The following is a 21990-nucleotide window of genomic DNA, read 5'->3' as shown; positions in this document are numbered from 1 at the left end:
GTAAATTATATATACTTAGCAAATATCACAGTGTTTCCTCTATGTTGATTTGGTAGTGGCGGCCCCCCACGGTTTAATTTTCTTCCCCCACGGTATCAGAAATGGGGCAGACGTACAATAGTCGCAGTTGCCTTTCAAAATTCATTGTGCAGACCTGTTGTAGATTCTCCAAATATACAGCTCAATCACAACTGAAAATAATGCCTCATTGTGTGTGAATAGAGGTGAATACATATAATTGTTTGTGTTGCAGCGAAGTGTCAGTTGTCAGTTCCGTGGGACGGTGGTTCGGACAGGCCTGCCCCACTGCTTAAAAAAATCCTAGAGGAAACACTGTATCATACATTTTAATATGCCTTCCCTAAGAGAACTTTTGTCTCTACAGTCACTGTAGCAACTTAGAATTTGATAAGATTGCTACTTTTTGAAATGAAAAAAAAAAACACATTCCACTGGCAAGTTTCCAAGAGGTGCATATTTTCTAAAAAAAAAGGGTAGCTTTTACATATATAATTTTAAAAAAATCATGTGGTAAAAATATTAGTTGTACCACATCGTCTGATATACATTTGAAACAAAAAACATTTAGTCATCATTTTAAGAGCAAAAGCTTAAATTAACAGTTGACACTCTCATTAAATGAAAACAGAGTTGACAGCACATCATTGTCAACTCTGTTACCATTAATCTATGCAGAATTAACACAGAATTAACATTTGTTGATTTGTTGAGTTGACATTTCCCATCATTTTGTGGCTTAGCTCCACATCCTAACCTCAAACTAGTTACTGCATGATGTATAAACCCAGAATTTCATGACTTTTAATCATATGATTGTTTTTTAAAAATTGAGCGAGACTTTCACTCCAATAACGCAATAACAGAGTTGACAAATAATGAATCTACTGTTGGTGTATCCTCAACATTTTGTTCAAATTAATGAGAGAAGAAGCTTAACATCTCACTGCCTTTCAGAAGTTTCCTGTCAGAGGAATTGACATCTCTCTGTGTAGGTGTCATGCTTCATATTCAAAGTCTGTCTGGATTTTAAGCAGTTTTATAACAGAGTTAACAGAGTTGACAGGAACTTTGAGAAGAACCAAAATGATATTTTTTTAAAACTTAAATCTTGCATAATACAGAAAATAGACATTGTATATAACTGATGTTATGACAGTAAATTAATCTCCAAAGAATAGATCGTTAGACTTGATAACATCATGTTTAGTCAAGTTGAAAGCATGACTCTGTAGTCGGAGACAGTCAATAATATGGGGTGTAGAATTAATTTAGTAAAATAGTTTGTGGATAAATTGGGTCTAAAATAAATATAAAACATTGTTATTGGTGAAAGGGTGTTTTATTGGCATAATTGTTGAAAATTGATTCTATAAAGATTTATTTTTTTGATAATAACTAAATCTTACTAATCTTACTAACTAAATGTACCCTGAATTATAGAATGACCCATATAACATAAAGGGCTGTTGGTGGGATCACAGCGGGCTCCAGTGCTTCAAAACAAACCAGTAACCCTTTGACAAACAACAGGACAGATACAGTACATGTAAAACAGAGATGCAAGTAGTTTGGTGTCGTACAGTATCAGCCGTTCCTAAAAACGTCTGTGAGAAGTAAGGCTTGGGAAGATAGGTCTATGTGTTCTTCAGACCTCTTCTTATGCAGCGAGTCTCCTTATTCTGCATATCTTTAGTCGGTGTTGGTTTCATACTCACCTAATTGAGTTCAGGGAAATAAGATTGACTAAATCTCATATGTTGAGCTAATCAGAAGCGGCACTGACTGATGGGGTAGTCAGTGAGCTGAGAAGAGTGGAGAAGCCAAAGCAGGTTTGGACCTGCTCATAATAATGCTCTGGCATCTTCGCTATCTGCTATGTTTATGGTATTTAGCAGACAGTTTTGTCCAATGTGACTTAACACGTATCTGATAGCACTACATATGTGTGTACATGTTTATTGTATTTAGCAAAGGCATTTGCCACCCAGCACTTATCTGATAACACTGAGTGCTTATCTACGCACATATTAAACAGTAGCACTTTTGGGAAACGGGTATAAAACTGAACTATATAGATCTCATTATGATCTCACCTCATGAAGAAGATGTGTGTGTTGAACAACCCACCCTTGGGTGGCCTCATTAGGCCGAACAACCCTCCACCACTGTCGTAAATAATCTACAGAAAACACATTTGAATCAACCCAATCCATGTGATATATTACCGTAAGGACATAAAAACCAACTCCAGTCTCCACACTTAGCAGTCTCTCCTCTGCAACAGGAACAGGAGTAAAGAAAGTTTCAGGACTGCTAAAAGACACCTACTCCTGAGCAGAAACCTGAGTCCAGATGAACCTGTTAGCCCAATTGAATTTGCTCTGCAGGTCAGTCTGGAAAGGAGTCCACTGACGTTTGTAACAGGTTCATCTTGAGTTCACCCAGGCTACAGAAACCTATTTCACCCTAGTAAAAGTGATTATACAGTGGAAGTTCCTGCAGTGGTGACACACAAAGGCGTGAAGCCCCTGAAACCTCACTCCCAGGTTCCTGCAGTGAAAAGGGCCCTATTAACTGCTGCTTCATCACCTTTTCAGGTGCACTTTATCAGGCAATTAGGTGTAGCACAGCCTGTCCAGGGTGGAGTTGCCCAAAGACGGAAAGGAAAACAAAGATACATTACACATTTGTGGCCGTAACATTTCGAAAGTCTTATTTTTAGACAGTATTAGTTCCATGGTCCTATTTTTAGACAGTATTAGGGTATGTTCTATTCTTAAGTGTCTGTTTAGTAGTCTCAAGAATGCTGATGTCATGAATGATACGCCCTCGCTGACGTCACACTCACTCCATGATGACAAACACTCATCCCATTTCCACAGACAGGTAAAACAGGTTTGTTGGCATTTCACATGTCTGTGTCTCACACGTACCTGTGAAATCTCCACTGTGGTAGCTGACTGTTGTTGTTGAAGAGCCCGTGATGGATTCGGTGGCTCACCCTGAGAGAGAGAGAGAGGCCAAGCCATTGCCTGCGTTTTTTGCTGAGCGTAACGCCTGCACACCCTTGAGCATACTGGAGGGGCTGATGACACCCAGGAGCTTTGAACAGCCGGACCCGGAGGACGTCCCGGGAGACGGAGTGGAGATCTTTGTCTCGGACGCTGATGACTCAGTGAAGTCCACACAGGATCAGGAGGAACAGAAGATTATGTCCGAGTCGACAGAAAAGTACACACGGCAAGTCCTGCGGGAGAGCAGTGGTTGCTCAGAGAGTAGTGTCCGGGTCGTTCTGTCGGAGAGTGAGGAGCCTGCGCTGCAGCCCGTGACAGAGGAGGGCCCTGGGCCTGCCCCACAGAGACACTATGTGGACGGGACACTGCCGGACCTGCTTAGGAGTGGGAGCCCGTTGAGGAGGAGGGTGTCCAGCCCAGTGTGTAACACGGTGAGTGGGGAAGAAACACTCAACAGCAGCTGATCACACTAAGAACTAGGAAGAGAGGTTGTCTGCTTGAACTATGTACAACACATAGAAAAGAAGTGTGTGTGTGTGTGTGGGGGGGGGTTGTTTGATTTAAGGGCATGGCAGAAAGTAGATAAAGTCTTCAAATAGTTGTGGGCCCACTGGACTTTCCATTCACTGTGGAGAGTTTTAAACAAGTGAAAATTACGGGGGAAAAAACAAAGAAGTGTCTGTGTTCACTGACCTCGCATAATTCGATCTAGTTTATCCAGAAAGTCAACATTCCTTGCTCGGCAGTTTTAAATGGCAATGAGATGGCAACAGCTAGGCTATGTGGATTCATGATAAGGAACATTTCTGAAAGTCCTTAACTGGACCATGGCCATATGGAGGCCTTACTTACAGCTTTGTTATACATTCACACTGTTTTCCCACAGCCCTCACTCTTTTACACGTGTCCTACACATACAATCTCTCTCTCTCTCTCTCTCTCACACACACAGACACACATACAGACACATACACACAATCAGCATTAAGGGTATTGTCAGTCTCTGAACAGTTTAGTGTTGAAGACACATTGACTCTAAGTTTGTCACATCCTTTTGTCATGCCTTGTGTTTGTGCTTGTTTGTGCTTGTGTTTGTGTTTGTTTGTGATTATGCTTGTGTTTAGGGTTTTGTTTGCGTTTGTGCTTGTGTTTGTTCGTGCTTATGTTTGTGCTTATGTTTTTGTTTGTTTGTGTTTGTGTTTGTGTTTGTGTTTGTGCTTGTGTTTGTGTTTGTTCTTGTGTTTGTGCATGTGCTTGTGTTGTCTAACACCTCCTGTCTCGTGTGCTGGCCCCTCTGCAGCTGAAGGAAGTGCGGCGTGAGGTGGCGCTGTCTCGCCGTCGGAGTCTCAAGCTCAAGGCTCAGGTGGACAAGCTCCAGAACCAGAATGACCCAAACTGGACTCAGCAGAAACAACAGGTACTGTAGGATGGGCCTTGCACTGGCTTTCACTTAAAGCAATATTACTACTAATCCTCATCATGCCTAAAGGCACATATGGCATCAGCAATTTGCCTCCATCTGGTTCTGTCTTGGGCTATACGTGTTGGGCTTCACCCCATGTTAGGTCCATTCCTTTTAGCTTATTCATCACTGTTCAACACCAGGTTGTTTTAGTGGTTTGATCGACTCATTCCAATAGTCATTAGGACAGGCTATATTGTGTACTGTCAGTGGAAACACTTAATTAAATTCTAAACAAATTTAAAAAAAAATTAAGGGTGACAACAAAGGGGTCATGGTCAGGCATAAATATGACAAGTTGGAAATGAGACTGTAAAACTTTATAATGCACCTTTAAAATTCAAAGCTTGTATGAATTGAAATGATTTGATTTGATGTGATATGTCTCACAATAACATGCTCTCAGTGGAGTGAAACTCCCACATGAATGTGCCTGCATATGAGCAGAATCTGTGGGTCAGCTGTTTGACTGTGGTACATGTTTTGAATGTGGTACATTTTTGTTTTGGTGAAATTAAGTTTGTGACTATAAGTCTGTGAGTTTTGTGAAAGGTTGTTGATAATTGAACTCAAGAGCCAATCATACTGTGGGTTTTGGGGAAATGTAGTGGTTAAGTAGCTGGGCTAGCATGCAGTAGTGTAGTGTTTAAGGAGATGGGCTACCATGCACTAGCCTGAAAAGTTGCAGTTGCAGCTGAAGTTGCAGGTTCAATACTCAGTTTCCACTGTTATGCCCTTGATCAAGGCACTTAACTCTGAGTTGCTCATGGGACAATGACCCTTGCAATATAACGGACATAAAGTCGCTTTGGATAAAAGTCTCCGCTAAATGAATAGGAAATTCACCTCACCCGCTGTGCATCACCTGAGTGTATGGAATGGCTGGAAACATTTATAGCTCCATCTGTGCCATTGTGGTTTGTGTATGGACATGCTCACAATGCATCAACAATGCCCACACACACACATACACACACACTCACACATACACACAGAGACCACTGCACATTTTTCAGATGTCATTCTACGGTTGCTAAGTGACATTCGAATGAGTTGAGCATATTTGAGCATATTTAAATTTGCAGTGGTCTCTTAATTTTGAATATGACCATCAACTCATTGAAATGTCACTCAGCAACCGTAGGATGACATCTGAAAAATGTGCAGTGGTCTCTGTGTGTGTGTGTGTGTGTGTGTGTGTGTGTGTGTGTGTGTGTGTGTGGGGGGGGGGGGGGGGGGTGCTTTCAAACACTCCAAATACTTTCAAAGGATTGCAATGATTTTGCTCACTTTCTCTCTTACTCGCTTTCTCTCTCTTTAGGTGACTGAAGAGGTTGAGTCCATTCTGAACCTTCTGCGGCCTCTAACAGACGTGACTCCAGCCGTGTCGGACTGCTTTGGGTCTGAGGGTCCTCTAGACGTGGCTCTGAGCCAGCTTCAGCAAGTGGCACGCTCACTGGCCATGAACAACAACAAGGTGAGGTGACCTGAGAAGCAGAGTGTGTGTGGGTGTGTGTGTGTGTGTGTGTGTGTGTGTGGGTGTGGGGGGGGGGTCTGCATAAAGAGGTGTGTTGTATATTGACGTATTGATAAGCGTACATAGCAACCGGCCAACAGCAGCAGAATAAATAACAGGATATAAGGTCGATTTTCTACAGACTGCAATGCTCAAAAATGTACCTGAAATGGTCAGAAGGGTTTGAGGATCATGAAAACGTGCCCAAAATTCACATTCCTAACTCTATAGAACCAAGACTTAAGCATATGTGGTGAAATTCTGAGCTATGGCCATAGACTTCAATGGAACAGTCGCTGCCTCCGCACAAGATGAAATATCTTGCTCCGCCATATACAATCTTTGCTTAGGAGTTGTGCTAATTAGAATCAGCTGATTAAGTGAATGGTTGGAACAAAAATGTGGCAGGACTTTTACTTTCTGAAGCTGGACTTTTACACCTCTGAATACCTCACATTTCATTTTCCATTCTTCTTCCATGCTCAACATGAAGTGTATTATTTTGGCAAAGAACAGCCTTATCTTGTTGCAGCCCTGATTTTAATAATACAGTTACTCCTGAGACATAGTGATTGATGCATCATTAAAAGACTCCATTTCCCATGATCCACAGGGAAGAACTGAAGATGGGGACAATGCTGTCCTACAACAGGCCTTACGAGACAGAGACGAAGCTGTTGCCAAGTGAGTTCCACACAGCAGAAGGGCATTTCTCTCTGACAGGAAAACCACCCTTCCAACAGCAAAGAATTGAACAATTTAACCCTTTTTTAACTTCATAAAGTGTTTTCCTCAAACATGTTAGATTTCATTTTGTAAACAAAATGTAACCACACTGTCCTCTGCAAGTCATACCTCTGCAATGTATGGTGGTACTTAAACACATCTCCAACAACACCAAATAAGGCTGATGTGTGGCCGAGGACATGAACGCAGCGGACCGGTCAACAGTTTCAGTAGGGAGAGATAACTAGAGATCAGGTCACAGAAAGCCCGTTTCAGGACAAATATTGAATTTCTGAATTGAATTGTGCTGTGCTGAATTCGCCTTATTTACACAGCATCCTATACTATGGGAGTAGGGACTAGGAGGGGTACACAAACCAGAGTAGGCTACCCTATTGTTGTGTTCTATGCATTCGCCAGTAGGTGGCGAGAACACGTAGGATATAGTCAGTGTACGAATGTCTTGTGTAATTGTGTTGTGTTATATGTCTGGCAGGAAGAAAGCAATGGAGATGGAACTGCTTAACAGTAAGACAGAGATGATGACCCTGAACAACCAGCTGCTGGAGGCTGTTCAACACCGACTGGAGCTCTCTCTGGAGCTGGAGGCCTGGAAGGTGCGCTCAGAGAGCAGCTGATCTGAAATCAGACATACTGTAGTAGTAGATGTAGTTTACTTAAAGGAACACGCCAACTTTTTTGGGGAAATGAGAGGAGCTGCAGGCAAACTGGTGTAAAAGGGAGCTATAGGCTAACTGGTCTAATTTATTTCCAGTTAATTATGCTAAGCTAGGCTAACAGTGTCAGACTAGGTTATTGCAAGCACAAAGAGAAGGGTATGTATATCTTCTTATCAAACTCTGGGGTACTGGCAAATAAGCTAATTTCTGAAAAAGATGGAATGTTCTTGCGCGCGCGCGCGCACACGCGCACACACGCGCACACACACACACACACACACACACACACACACACACACACACACACACACACACACACACACACACACACACACACACACACACACACACACACACACACACACACACACACACACACACACACACACACACACACACACACACACACACACACACACACACACACACACACACACACACACACACACACACACACACACACACACACACACACACACACACACACACACACACACACACACACACACACGGCCTACTGGTTAGCGCTTCGGACTTGTAACCGGAGGGTTGCCGGTTCTAACCCCGACCAGTAGGCACGGCTAAAGTGCCCTTGAGTAAGGTACATAACCCCTCAATGCTCCCCGAGCGCCGCTGTTGTTGCAGGCAGCTCACTGCGCCGGGATTAGTGTGTGCTGAGTGTGTTTCACTAATTCACGGATTGGGATAAATGCAGAGACCAAATTTCCCTCACGGGATCAAGAGTGTATGTACTTATACTATAGTATACATACAAGGCAAGGCTTTTTTTTTTATTTCTTTAGTGTATTTCATACACAGGGCAGCTCAGTGTGCTTTACAGTGTCAGCTGTCACACACACACACAATACAGCTGTGCATCTGTATGAGATAATGGTATGATAGGACCTTAAATGAAATGTCTCTCTGTCTCTCTCTGCATCAGGAGGACTTCCAGCTGCTCCTTCAACAGAATGTGATGAGTCAGCAGAAGCAGGCCGAACAGTCCCAGAAGAAGGGCCTTCTGGCGTCTTTTGGGAGAAAGGCCGGCAAGACCGTTCGCAATCCCTCCCCGTCCCCCTCTCGCCGGTCAGCTCCCGTGACCCCTAACACGAGCACTGCGAGCACGCCAATAGAGCCTGCGAGCACGCCCAAAGAGCCTGAGAAGAGAGAAGCCCCGTACCGCTGGAAAATCATCAGAAGAGGTCGCACCACCAAAGGGTCCAACAACACCGAAATGCCAGAGGGAAGCACACAAAGCCCATACACCTCACCCCCTCTAGGGGGCAGGAGAGATGGGCAATTTCAAACCATCTCCCTTGAATGAGTAAAAAAAAAAAAAAAAAACTAGGATATGATTGAAGAGCTTTATCTGTGCCCAGCATGTACACACTGTGAGCTTAAAAGCTTTGCACTATTATGGTGATAACTCAGCAAATACAGGTCCTATGTTGCCAAACTACAACTGGAAAATCAGTGGGACCAAACTTACTTTATTCTTGGTTGAGAATGCAGTTCTATGTGCATTTTCTTGTCCAGTTAATGCTAATGTTCCAGTAATCCAGTTAATGTGTTTGATGTAATGATGTATAAATATATAAATTCCTGCTGCACTCTATTTTTTTTATGTGAACAGATGCTAAGCATTGTTCTTCTGATGTTTGTAAAAAAAAAAAGTCTGATTTGTACTGCCAATTGTCTTCCTCTGTCCAGAACCTAAAGTTTACCAGCGTTGGATGTCCGTGCTTTTTTTGTTGATTTTATCACAACAATTTACAATACTTTAACATGATGAAAGAATCAGACATTGACAATGGAAGACATTTCTTTTTTTTTTTGTATATAATAAATAACTACAACATCGCAATACAAATGGACATCACTTGTCAGTCTCAACATACACACACACATATATAAGCTTTTTTCCAACAAATATAGGTTACTTTGTCTTCTGTCAAAAAATATTGATAGAGAAAATCACTAAGTTCAATAAAATCTGCAAAATTAAAAACCTCATTCAGACACTGACAATCTTGATGGTTAAACAACAATTCATTCATGACAGTTACACACTGAAAACCACCACTTTTACATTCTGATCGAACTGCATCATCCTACTCCTCTTAGCTGCTACCCAAAGCCAGAAAGAAAAAATATGAAAATGGATCAAAGAATCATGTAACTACCCACAATGCAGTTCACTCTAATATGAGACTTGGCCCGGTCTGGTGCACAGTTATGCCACAGTCAACTGCCAGTTTGGAAATAGATAAAACAGAATACAAACTCATGCTGTTAATGACTTAACATTTAGCTACGAATGTTATGATTAACATCTGCGATATTGGAAGAGTTATGTCTGTCACCAGTCATTCTGATGATCAAGTATTACCTAAGAACAAACAAAACAAGAAATGTCCAGCACAATAATATTACACCATTTACTATACCTGACTTGGACAAGTATTACATCAACAGTAGAATATTCACTTATTTATAAATGACATAAGAGCTGTTGAGGTTAGCAGTGCATATTGTGTCCCTTTATTCATTACGTAGTGTAAATATTATATTTACGCATATATAATCCTTACACGTTAACAAAGAACACAAATTAGAATAAAAGACAAGAGCTTTCTATGTACAAACTGTACACTAAAAGGTGGCAATTCAAGTATTAGGGCACAGGTAATATATGTATGTATACGTATGTAATATGTATACGTGCCCCCTGAGAAAGCCAACGGCACTGTAAATGGCACTCCTGTGTTAGAATACTGTCTTATAACCTGCCATATTGGTCACATTGGGATGGTCAAAATAAACTGTACAGCCAAATATTGATAACGTTTTTCTATAAACTGGAACCTGAATAGTGCTAACATATTCAAGTATTGTTGAGATCTGTTAATGTATGCATATCAATTTATATTTATCTTAAATAATTAACCTTTACTGTATGCCATTTATTTATTATCTATTAATGTGGCTTTCATTTCTCAATTTTGTGAAGGCACAATCGCAATTTGTGTGTGAACTATGCTGATGTTGCATGCATCTTATTTAGTGACCAGTATCCAATGTAGCAGGTTGTCAACAGTTGTGTGAAGCCTTCACACTGGAGTCAAAGCCAACTGCCTTATCAATGGCAGATTCATTTAGATGACCCTAACTCTCTCACCTAGTTATATTATATATTCTCATCTAATTAACTACCGGTATATTTAATACTGTTCCCTTACATGTAGTAAAAAAAAAGAACGAAAAAAACACAACTTGCGGATTTTCACCATACTGTCCGCATATTAAAAAATATATCTTAAAATGAAAGAAGAGATGTGTTAAAGCTTTTAGTGATCTGTGCTGTCTGTAAGACTAAAAACCCCTGCTGATCTTCTCTAGGCCTCACTAAAGTCCATTACTCTGTTATTACATTATTCAAACCTTGCGCTTTTCACTCCAAACTATAGGTGGATTTACATGGACAGTTTTTTTTTGTCATTCCAATTAAACTATTCCGAATGAAAAATTAGAATCGGATCGGCAGTTTTATTCCCATCAAGGTATTTATGTGTCTAATTTTTATTCTGATTGAGTCATCGTTCCGATTCTAATCGGATTAAAAGTGCCCATGGAAACCCACCTTATACCTTTATACTACAATCCAGCAATTAATCATAGTAATGATCATAATATGTCCTTTGGGTAAGTTAATAATTGCCTATGTACCAGTAAGAATTAGTATTCAACTCTGCGGAACCATAGGCACCTGCATACACTGCTATTACTTGATGATGACCTAAAAACAACAACAAAAAGAAATGGCCATAAACAACATAGCCTAATATAAACAAACACTCGAAAAAAAAAGAAAGGCAAAAACAAATGAGACTAAAAAAGAAAGACACAAAAACTAAATAAAAAAGATGCTTGTTCATACATTTCTCCTTGCTGACGACTGTAAGGTCCTGTCCTCTGTTCCCTGCGTCTGGCCTGGCCGGGGCTACTGGAGGAAGGATATGACTGTGCTGATGAAGTCCAGTGGCTTGTCTGCGTGGATCCAGTGGCTGGCGTCTGGGATGTACTGAATATCTGCACACGGGAAAAGACGCTGGATCTCTGGGTAGTCTTCAGAGCTGGGGAGGCGGAGACACACTTGGGTTAGGTTGACACCTCACCAATGTAAACATGAAAGTTTTTCAATAACGTACATAATTATATTTAGGTTAAGGTATGTAGCAGACACTTTTGTCCAACGCTACTTACAATGAAATCAATAAACACTACATGAACATTAAAATGAACAGTTTATAGTAAAAATTAAATAGCCTAAAGAGTACCAATATTATAATTCGACTACATAGAATTTAACAGAATAATGACAATAGCTATAAACATATACAACCCGCCACAATAACTATAAACATACAAACCTCAACAAAGCTGACAGCGTCCGTTTTACATTACAATCCTATGGAATAGACAGAAAAAGTCCCTACAGCTCAGAGCATCTTTCTCATCTCATCCGCAAAAAAGTTCCCAGAAAAAAAGGTGTCCTACGTCAACACTTTTTCGACAGCTGACCAATTACAAGCTGAGTAATGAGTCATTTATAACCAGCAGAAGTGGAGATTGTAGCGATGGAGAAACTTATTACAATCGATTTTGAGCACAATGAGCTATATGACGTGAGATTTAAACTGCATCACCATATTCATTTATGGAGTTAAACTGGACGTGTCCCAAATTTAGTGGTCAGTTCTGTGTCTTTAAGGAAAAAGCTTAAGACTGATGGCGAACATTCTCGTATGAATCTAGCACTGCTGCTCAGATTGGAACATACAAAACAGCAGAGATGACACTAATGAGAACAGACAGGTTTTAAACTAATATCATCACAGCACAGTACAAAAGCCAGATATGACTAATTATCCTGGTGTAATGTGTTACAATGTAATTTACTGTAGTGCCGGTGTCAATAGGTAAGTTTAGCTCTGCCATTGCATTGTGAACAGGACTGTGCAAGAGTGGATTCGGCTGCCTACCAGTTCTGTGATGTGCTTTGTGTTGTGCAGTGTTCCCCATTGTATTTGCTCACTGCGCAGTTTTCAACTGAAGGGGCCGAACCCCTACTTTCCCCATCGCATTATACACCAAGGATTATAACAGGAGTAAAATCATACTTATTATAGTGCAATGCACTATATTTTGAATGGAAATATTGTTTGCTTGTGCATAACTTCCTAATGAAAACAGTATAGTATAAACTAATTCTTTGTTTTCTATTTTGGAGCTTGTTGTCTTTAATTGTGATTGGACAGTAGAAATGTACAGGAAGTGAGTGGGAGATATGGGAGTAGGATCAGGAAGTGACCACGGGTTGGAATCGAATCCAGGCCCCCATGGCCACTTAAGGCTGAATGTGGTATGACTGCTGCCAATTATGCCTCCCACGTGCCGCTTTCTTTTCACCTGATATACGCAGAGTTGGTCCCACCAAGGAAGAGGGTTGGTCCCTCATAGCTGGTGTTGAATTCTGGGAAATTCATGATGTCATCCAGGTGATTGGAGATGGCCTCCAAGTTGATCCTCCAAGAATACTGACCATCCTCCTCAACCAGGTTTGTCAGGAGGAACTGCCGCAGTGAGCGCTCCTATGAAAACCAGCATGAGAAAGAGCATGAAAATCAGTGGGAGCACAGTACATTTTACAACATTTTTGTCCAAAACTAGTGAGCTAACTAGCTAAAACCAGAGGACTGGCCTTGCAAACTCCAAATGGATCACGAGTGTCAGTGATGAAAGCTAGCCTAGCCATAACCTTTTCATTTTAGCGGGAAGTTCGACCCACATAATGAACGGCTGAGGCAGGTAGCAATAATGGCAGATGTGGTTATCTGTCCTTCACTATGCTCATATACCATCAAAAAGGAATTTGAATATGGCACAAAAACTTCATTATCTTCAAATCAAAAACACACCTTGAAAAAAGGTGAAAATACTGCACACTGTAGCCTTAAACTGAATGTATGGTGCCACACAACAAATTATATAATACTGGACAACTGCCTTTTGCTTGATGGACTCACTTTGACATGCTTGCGGAGCTGGTCCTCCACCAGCCTGCGTGCAGTGGAGCGGGGCACATCTCTGGGCACACTCACGTCCTTCATCGCCTGGATGTAGATGGGGAAATTTGTGACTGACCCAGACTGGGCGGGGCTTATGTCCACCACCACCAGGCGCTCCACTAGAGTCGGCTGGAAGGAAAACACAAGGAAGGAAGGAGGGAGGAAAGGAAGGAGGGAGGAAAGGAAGGAGAGAGGGAAGGATGGCAAGGGGAAGAAGGGAGGAAGAGAAAGGAGGGAATGGGAGCGGAAAGTACAGGAGGATGGGGAGAATGGAGAAGAAAGGAGGAATGGAGGAAGGAGGGAAGACAGGAGGTAGGAAAAGAGGAGGAGAAAGGAGGATAGAGGGAAGGGGGAAAGGCAAATATCAAAGTAGAGGTTAAAGTAGATCATCACAAGGATTTTGCCAACATAGTAGGGGGGCCTATGTGTCTAATTTGGGGGCCTGTGGGATTCGCATGTTAATTTTTGGAGAGTATTATATCTTTGTTCTAGGGGTTCTTAAGAGTAAAAAAAAACATGTCTCCATTTTTTTTGAAGGTTTTGAAGGACCCAAATCAAAGGTCAAATTCAGAAAAGGTCAAATATGGTGTTTTGTCCATAAACCTCACATTTCTGGTATTATAGCATAGGGTTTGGTGCCTACAAGGTGTGCAAAAGTGGGCCACATAAACAATACAACATAATAAAACATTTTTAGGCTGATGATTGATCTCTTTAACAAGAAATTGTGCCTAAAATTCTCGAAATTGTCCGCTAAAAAATAATACCGGTACTTCAATATCAATACAATCAATTCATGCCTATTAGTGTGCTTGAGTGTAGGCCTAGCCTGCTCTGTCAGTTCTTGTCTACACCCATTCAGAGCACAAAGTGCAGAGATCTCTGTTAAATCAAGTGTAATAGACTTAATAGACTTTTACATAGTACCAGCTGAAGTCTGTGCCTTCCGTAGCTTATGTAAGTGTGATGAAAAGAAAGGCTAAAGGATCAGATAGACAAACAGACAGTTGTGTGTGTGTGTGTGTGTAACAGAGAGAAAGAGAAAGAGAGACACTACCAGCATGGATGGATTATGAACTTTCAGGCCCCTGGGCCCAGGTGTATTAAGGGCCACCCACTAATTGTTTTGCGGGGGACATTTTTAAAAATGTATTTGATGTGATTTCCTATATTCTGGTGCATTTTGGGGATGGCCAATACTTTAATTCAATCAGATTCATAGCCTATATGTTGATATGATGTGTTGATATTGAGGCAATGATTCCATGCAATGGCTTGGGCCCCCTGACTCCTTGTCTCCCCTGGGCTTGGGCCCGGTAGGCCCATGCAGTAATCCATCCCTGACTACCATTGACAGTTGGCTGATGATAGCTGGCAGTGATAGAATTTAGAATATCGAATAACCTGAAGCACATAGTGCTCTGTTCTTCATGGTTGGTGATATTAGTGACCTTCTAGCCTTCTACATTTGAGCAAGCACATTTTCATAGTCCATGGTGGCACAGTCTAGTTAGGTTATATTCTGAGGTGTGTCTTTCTGTTAGTCAGGTGATGGCACACATATTCTAAAAGAAACAGATTTTGGGCTATGTATCCAGTGGCAGATATGTGTGGACTGGTGAATGAACCATCACTAGAGACATATGCCAAATGTCTTGTTTTTGTCCATGAGAGAGTATAGAGATGGGGATCACAGATCAGCCAACGATTACATTGTTACAGTGCAGTTATCTTACAAGAGAACAAAGCAGTTTGGCACAGGAACTGCTACAAATCCACCTGTAACAGTGAGCATCTGCAGCATGCTAAGATTCGCTACTAGAAATCATGTGAAGCAGGCAGGACTCAGTGTCTTCAGAAAAGACGTGGTAGACCATCTTCTAAACCTGCAGCAACACCTGCAACTGCATCAAGTCCATCTAGAGAGACTTTGTACACTTGTTCAGCAGCAGCTGCTGCCAGCATAGATAAGTGCTTCTTCTGTCAGAAGCAGACAAAAGAGCGTCTTCATGAGGTGTCCTCTTTCAATGCAGGCAACCAACCAAGAACTATAAGTAATATTTTGAAGTCAATTACTTTTAACAGGTAGCCAGTGTAAAGATGCTAGGATGGGGAAAATATGTTCATATTTTTTGTGTGTGTGAGCAGCTGCATTTTGAATAAACTGTTAGCTCTTTAGACAGGTATTATTACAGCCAGCATAATAGCATTGCAATAGTCTATCCTTGAGATGACAAAACATTAATTTCTTGGCATCTGGTAAGGAGAAGGACTTCCTTATCTTTGAAATGTTCCTTAAATGGTAAAGTTAAGTTTTGGTGATCTGTTTTATGTGATTACTTAGTGCTAGGTCCTGGTCAATTATAACTCCCAGGTTTTTAACACTTGTGGATGAGGTCAGTGGAAGATCACTATGTAGCCTGTAATGTGGATAGGACATCCCTCATCTTTTTGAACCTAAAACCATGACTTCTGTTTTATCTGAGTTCAAAAGCAGGAAATTATTCGTCATCCATGTCTTTATAGCTCTTATACATGAGTCAAGTTTGGCTAACGGGGTTAATTCATCAGGTTTTATGGAGAGGTATAGTTATGTATCATCTGCTAAACAACAGGGGCCCCAGTACTGAGCCTTGAGGCACTCCATATTTTACCATAATCTTGGTAGATGGTTTATTATGGATTGTTGACGGTTAGGAAGGTATGATCTAAACCAAGCGAGTGCTGAGTCTTTGATGCCTATCAAATTTTCAAGCCTAAGTAGTATCTATGCTGTCAAAGGCAGCACTGAGGTCCAGGAGGACCAGTATAGATACAAGGCTTGGTTTTTTTCGTGGGAGAGCTTAATAACAGATGTCTTAAACGACTGCGGTACATGCTCTGACAGAATTATTTATAATCTAGAGCAAAACATTATCCAGGAAGGGGAGACCAGTCTTAAGAAGGTGAGTACAAATAGGGTTTAGTAGACTAGTTGTAGATTTTGATGAGGACATTGTGGAGGTGAGATCTAATATGTTGTGTATATGTAAATGAATTAAATGTTGTTTGAGGTCTCATCTGTGATTCAGTGATTTTGCTATCTTTCAGCAATGGAGTATGTGTATTTGGTGAAACTGATTGGTTATTGATCGATCTTATCTCTAATTGTTTGACATACAATCATAATACTGACATACAATCATACTGTTGAAAATAATAAAATAAATGTTTTATGAACTTTATTCAACATAGCCAGTGATTTAGGCAATATTTATGGTGTTAATTATAGTGAAATATACAATTTAACAAAAATAGGGTTAAAACAGGTTTAAAAAAATGGAGACATCATTTTTCTCCATGTTCAATGACCTCTAAAGACAGTCCAACCACTCTCCAAAAATTAACATTTCAATCCCACAGAAACCACATAGGCCCCCTGACTAACACAGCATTCTTACATCTCAGCTGTTATATATTATAGAGGACACCAAGATTATGGCTATATATTGACAAGAATCTGGCGATATGCATCATGATATAGGGGTTACGATTTAATACATATAAATGATTGCAAGGCAATGCAATCATATATATGCAAGGCAATAAGTTGTGATTTTTTAAATATAATTTTAGGAAACTATCATGATGGTGAGCCCCTATGCTACTTCCTGTCTCAGGCTCAGGCCGAGGTACAGGGAAAAAAACATTGCCAAAAATGGGTCACAACAATCTAGCAGTCGGGTTTTACACTAAATAAAACACTACCACTGTATATTGCAAATCTTTCACGTTAAAAATATCCATTTTGACAAGACACAGTATCATAAAAGAAAGCAACAAGATATTAAATGTGTATTAATGTTTTCTTATATCCTTAACCAATACTAGGGTTGGGCAATATCCCCTTAATTGGCATTTGACGGTTTGTACAGTAAAACAACACAATGAACAATGATATCATCAGTGGGTGTGGGGGGTAGGTGTAGTAGGCACTAATTACCATATATCTGTACAGAAATAGATGTATAGTTTGACTGAAGAGGGGCTGCAAAAAGTGAAAGTTAGGGGCTGCGATCGCACAGTCCAGGCTACAGGAGGGCGCAGCATACAACTTATATAAATAACGAATTCACTCTGTTGGTATCTGGGACTTTTGATGAATGCACAATATACAAGCCTTACAGTGAAAGACGGAGGTCTTCTGATCCTATAACTATAACGGAATAAATGGTTTCTTTTAAAACGGTGGAGAAGAACACATTTGGTGCTTCAGTGCTGTAGCCTTGGAAAAATATTAGAGCTATATATGACAATCAGCAAGAATGTCCTTGTCGTAACAATGATAATAGTTCATTAAGACTATTTTCTGCTAAAACATTAAATATTTTAAGTTCAATGTAGGCTATAGTGCGAGACATGTAAAAAAAAGACAATAACACATTCACATGTCACAATCAGGGATAGACTAATAAGTCCTTTATTTTTGCACTCTTTGGCTGATAGCCTTTAAAGTAGCCTGAATATGCATCAGTTCTAGGCTCAATTTAATTTCCAGGGGAAGGTGTTTTATGTTTTAGCCTATGTTACAGCAGGAATAGGTGCCTGGCATGTGGGGGGGTTGCTACCCATCGTGATGTCTGTCAACCATCACGATGGACGAAGATATCGATCATCAGCCCAACCCTAAACAAGACCATTCTTTTGGTACTCACAGAGTGCACATAGTAATGAAAATGTCTACCTGTATTACTGGCAGTTACTTTAAACTACAAAATGTCAACTAAATTAAATGAACACTGCTCCCATGAAGTCAACATTCACTAGAGGTTGTTTTGTTGTTTAAGATGCTCTCCTATTAGGCTATATCTTCCACGTTACATTTATCTGATGTAGCTACTCAAATGGACAGAGTATATTCCTGTATTCCTGAACAGATGTTATTCCAGAAAACAAAATTCCTGTGTCCTACATTACCTGCGTGAGTGCCGTTGTCATGGCCACCTTGCCTCCCATGCTGTGTCCAATCAGAATGCACTTCCCAATTCGCAGCTGAGAGAGTAGTTGCGTGAGGTCATTGGTCATTGCCTCATAGGTGATTATGGGGCTGTGTGTGCTTGTGCCATGGTTACGTGCATCTACTGTCACCACCTGACTGGACAAAGGACAGTTAAGACACTAACTAGGACACAAGTTTAAATTTCAGTAAAAAATATCAAGCAACATCAGTTTGTCTAAATAAGTCACTTATAATAAAAAGTCACACCAGGAGTTTATATATTTTCCTTCCATAATTTATGATTATACACTACACTAGAGAATGATAATACTATAAGAATGACAACATGAAAACAATAAGATAAAGCACTCGTGTGTCTACATGGCTTCAAAGGATAAACAACGACAGTCAAAACATTTAGGCAAGAATGGTTTACAGGCCTAAATAGGGATTTGAATTCCCAAAGCAGAATTTGACACTGGAGAGCGCTAGACGTTTGTTGGGGCAGTGATACAATATTAACAATAAGTAACAACTAAATTAAGATGTTCCATCTTTAATCACTCAGGGTGATTTGTGGATCTAGCACCACACCACATAGCATGTTGTGCAATACCTTTCTGCCGGTCCGCTGAACTAAAGACCTCGCTATGGAGTGGAAGTTGGATTTACTGCCGAAAAGACCATGGAGAAAAACCAGCGGCGTACTGTCCCCTTTTCCGTCGAAGACATCATATGTTAAAGTCACAGGCCTAATCAGGGATAGAAGACTGAGCATTAGTCGCTTGGAAGAATATTAAACATCAATCACATTACAAACGATGGAAGCGGTCACGTTAACTACGGTTACCATAACTTGCTAGCTAGATGGGACAGCACCCATGGAAAGGACTTGCTTTTGCCACCTTGAATGACTTTCTGCAGGGCTGCCGGAGTGGTCTTGGAAGAGGTTTATTCGAAAGACAGTTTGCCAACATATCCGCAAAAGAAGTTCGAATATCAATTCAACCAATATAAGTTACACTACCAAAGGAGTATTGTTAACATTAATCCCCAGTCATATTGCGTTTATTGTTGCTCTTGTAACATATTTACCGCTAGCTGGCTAACACTAGCTGCATTACTAACGTTATAGCTAGCCAGCCATTCAAATCACGACAGGGTATACTTAATTTCAGAAGGAAAAATACAGCGTCAATTGTCATTTTAGGTCTTTTTTGCCCATCATAGTCATGTTTGGGATGATGTTAGATTCATATACAAACAGACTGACATTTGTTTAACTAATATGAGTCGTTTAATTCGCTAACTAGCTAGCAAGCAAATGTACCTTGCAGAATCAGCAGTAGAGTTGGCTTTAGTTCCGATTTGACGAATCCAGTGCATCCGTGCATTATTAAAGCAGGAATTACGACATCCAGTAATAGAAATATGTGATGTTGCTTTATGCAAGAGACCACTTGAAAGAAAGCGACAAGCGACACTCATGATAACATAGAATATTTCTACAAGAGGGCCAAACAGCACAACACCCGGCACACTCTCGACAATGCTAACTCATGGAGCTAGCGACTAGTGGAGGAAAAAGGGGGCGGCGATGTTCGTCTGACTCATACTAGTCTGCTCTCTACCAATCAAGAAGTCCAGTGCTTTGACGTGTTCACAGATAAGCGATAAGCGTTTCGTGCTTCATCTTTACAGAGCTCAGTAGATAGATATAAATTATGGAGAAGACTGTCTTTAAAATCACCTAATTGATTATCTTGGCTTACTAGCCTATCTAAGAAATACTAGGTGAAATAGATGCTTTTAGACTTCGATGTCCTCTGTGAATAGGGTTGCCACCTGTGTCTGACAAAAATCCTGGACATTTTGACCATCCAATCGACCTTTTTGTTTGTAAGCAACGGTGCCTTTCGCACATCTAACCCAAGATAAAAAACCGTCATTCTAAGCGACAATTGTATAGCTAAATTAGTAAGAATGACATTTTCTAGTTATTTGTTTAGTTAATTGCTTTATTTAATAGCAGACCTTTATTATTTTGTTATAGGCCTATTTTCAACAGTTGTTAGTTGTGGACACCTGGGGGCAGTATTGAGAAAAAAGGGGGAATACATAATTAGGTTCTGCTTTTTTGCTTATGTGGAATAAACTTTCCTTTCTCTGTCTCTCCTTGTCCCACACACTCTCCGTCTCCACCTCACCATTTCTAATGAACCTCCACGGTGCGTGCCCCCACCACCACCACCCATGTTATGCTACGTCATTTTTGTAGAGCCAATAAGGCTGTGCATACGTTTATGGACGTAGGCACGCTTCAATTAAACTGAAATACACATTTTGTGCATCATGTACAAAAATCCGGGACATTTAGTGTCCAGGATTTTTATTTTTATTTTCCTGGACAGACCATGAAAATCCTGGACAATCAGGAAAATCCTGGACAGGTGGCAACCCTATCTGTGAAGCCAGTCTGAAGTCTACCCAGAGTTAGGAGAGAAAAGCCATTTCTCTGCTGTGGTTGCAGGCATAAATAGCATGTCTTTCTCATTAACAAGTTACCAGATGTCAGTTGCCTCTGGATTTACAGGTCACACATTCTCTCACTGACTGACAGGCGTTTGCAATTTGACATAAAGCTTTCATATCTGTAACGGCCCATACACATATTGCGACAAAAGTAGGCTGGCTCTGGATTTAATCACATGTTAAGTTAAGTTATAGGCCTACTGTATAGTCCTGTAGAACATTTGTTCTCTGCATTTTACCCATCCAGGGGTAGTGTAGGCCTACATACACATTCACACACACTCAGAGCAGTGAGCTCACTAGGAGCACACCCACACTAGGAGCACACACAAACACACCCAGACCCTGTGCTCTGGTTAACACACACATCCCCACACTGGTTTAGATGACTTGACTTGAGTAACAGTCAGTCCCTCCAGGATCTTGAGAGTGTTTGTTGTGAATGCTATGTTGGCTTTTCATGATTTGCTAAATTTATTTATTTAGTTAGTTATTTGGCAGCAACATTGTGGTAAAACTTGACACTCACAATTACACTCAACTATGACAAATCCTGGAATCTGTGAGCACAAGATCAAAACATCCTGGAAGTATTGAACAAATATTATTCAGTGTCCATTTAGTGAGGTCAACAATGAACTCTGCCGGAGGTGAAGCAGCAGGTCTTTTCTCCAGGGCTTGCCTTAGAGCCTCCTGGCGTTCATCATGATCAGCAGTTGTATAAAGTGCTTCAACGTCCATCATGACCAGATGTAGGGATGCAACGATTACCGGTATAATGGTAAACCGCGATAAAAATGTTGACGATAACAATTACCGTTTTCATTTCAAATATCATAATAATCACGGTTGATTACCACGGTGTGGATACCGCGTGTTTAATCCTTCCTAGCTTCCAGAATAAAGGAATCACTTCTACTCAGTAACATTTTT

The 21990-nt window shown here is 40.7% G+C and overlaps 2 protein-coding genes across 4 annotated transcripts; one reads left to right on the top strand and one right to left on the bottom strand.

Moving 5' to 3' along the window:
- The first annotated feature begins 2936 nt into the window (after positions 1-2936).
- On the top strand, positions 2937-9307 carry bicdl2l (bicaudal-D-related protein 2-like). Its single transcript, XM_076273539.1, has 6 exons — positions 2937-3466; positions 4336-4452; positions 5819-5974; positions 6627-6697; positions 7236-7356; positions 8363-9307. Exons 1-6 carry the CDS (start codon positions 3005-3007, stop codon positions 8741-8743), a joined length of 1308 nt encoding a protein of 435 aa, XP_076129654.1. The 5' UTR covers positions 2937-3004; the 3' UTR covers positions 8744-9307.
- A 624-nt stretch (positions 9308-9931) lies between these two features.
- abhd11 (abhydrolase domain containing 11) lies at positions 9932-20149 on the bottom strand. Of its 3 annotated transcripts, XR_012984524.1 has the most exons (7): positions 19856-20149; positions 19142-19277; positions 18504-18677; positions 13506-13676; positions 12889-13070; positions 11357-11552; positions 9932-11215 (listed from the first exon to the last, which is right to left on the bottom strand). XR_012984524.1 is itself a non-coding variant. In XM_076273541.1 (6 exons), the coding sequence occupies exons 3-6, from the start codon at positions 18609-18611 to the stop codon at positions 11420-11422; spliced, it is 594 nt and encodes a 197-aa protein (XP_076129656.1). In that variant the 5' UTR covers positions 18612-18681; positions 19142-19277; positions 19856-20149; the 3' UTR covers positions 9932-11419. The 3 variants fall into 3 exon arrangements, 2 of the variants coding, with proteins under 2 accessions (XP_076129656.1, XP_076129655.1); XM_076273541.1 differs by having other exon boundaries at positions 9932-11552; positions 18504-18681; XM_076273540.1 differs by having other exon boundaries at positions 9932-11552; positions 19856-20148.
- Between the last annotated feature and the right edge of the window lie 1841 nt (positions 20150-21990).

Source organism: Alosa pseudoharengus, unplaced genomic scaffold (assembly GCF_046254945.1).
Source record: "Alosa pseudoharengus isolate Yale_2024_CS ecotype anadromous, Long Island Sound unplaced genomic scaffold, YU_APseudo_1.1 YU_APseudo_1.1_scf_8, whole genome shotgun sequence".
In the NCBI taxonomy this organism is placed as follows: domain Eukaryota; kingdom Metazoa; phylum Chordata; class Actinopteri; order Clupeiformes; family Clupeidae; genus Alosa; species Alosa pseudoharengus.
Note: the sequence above shows the minus strand (reverse complement) of the source record. Positions and strands in the feature narration are given on the sequence as shown.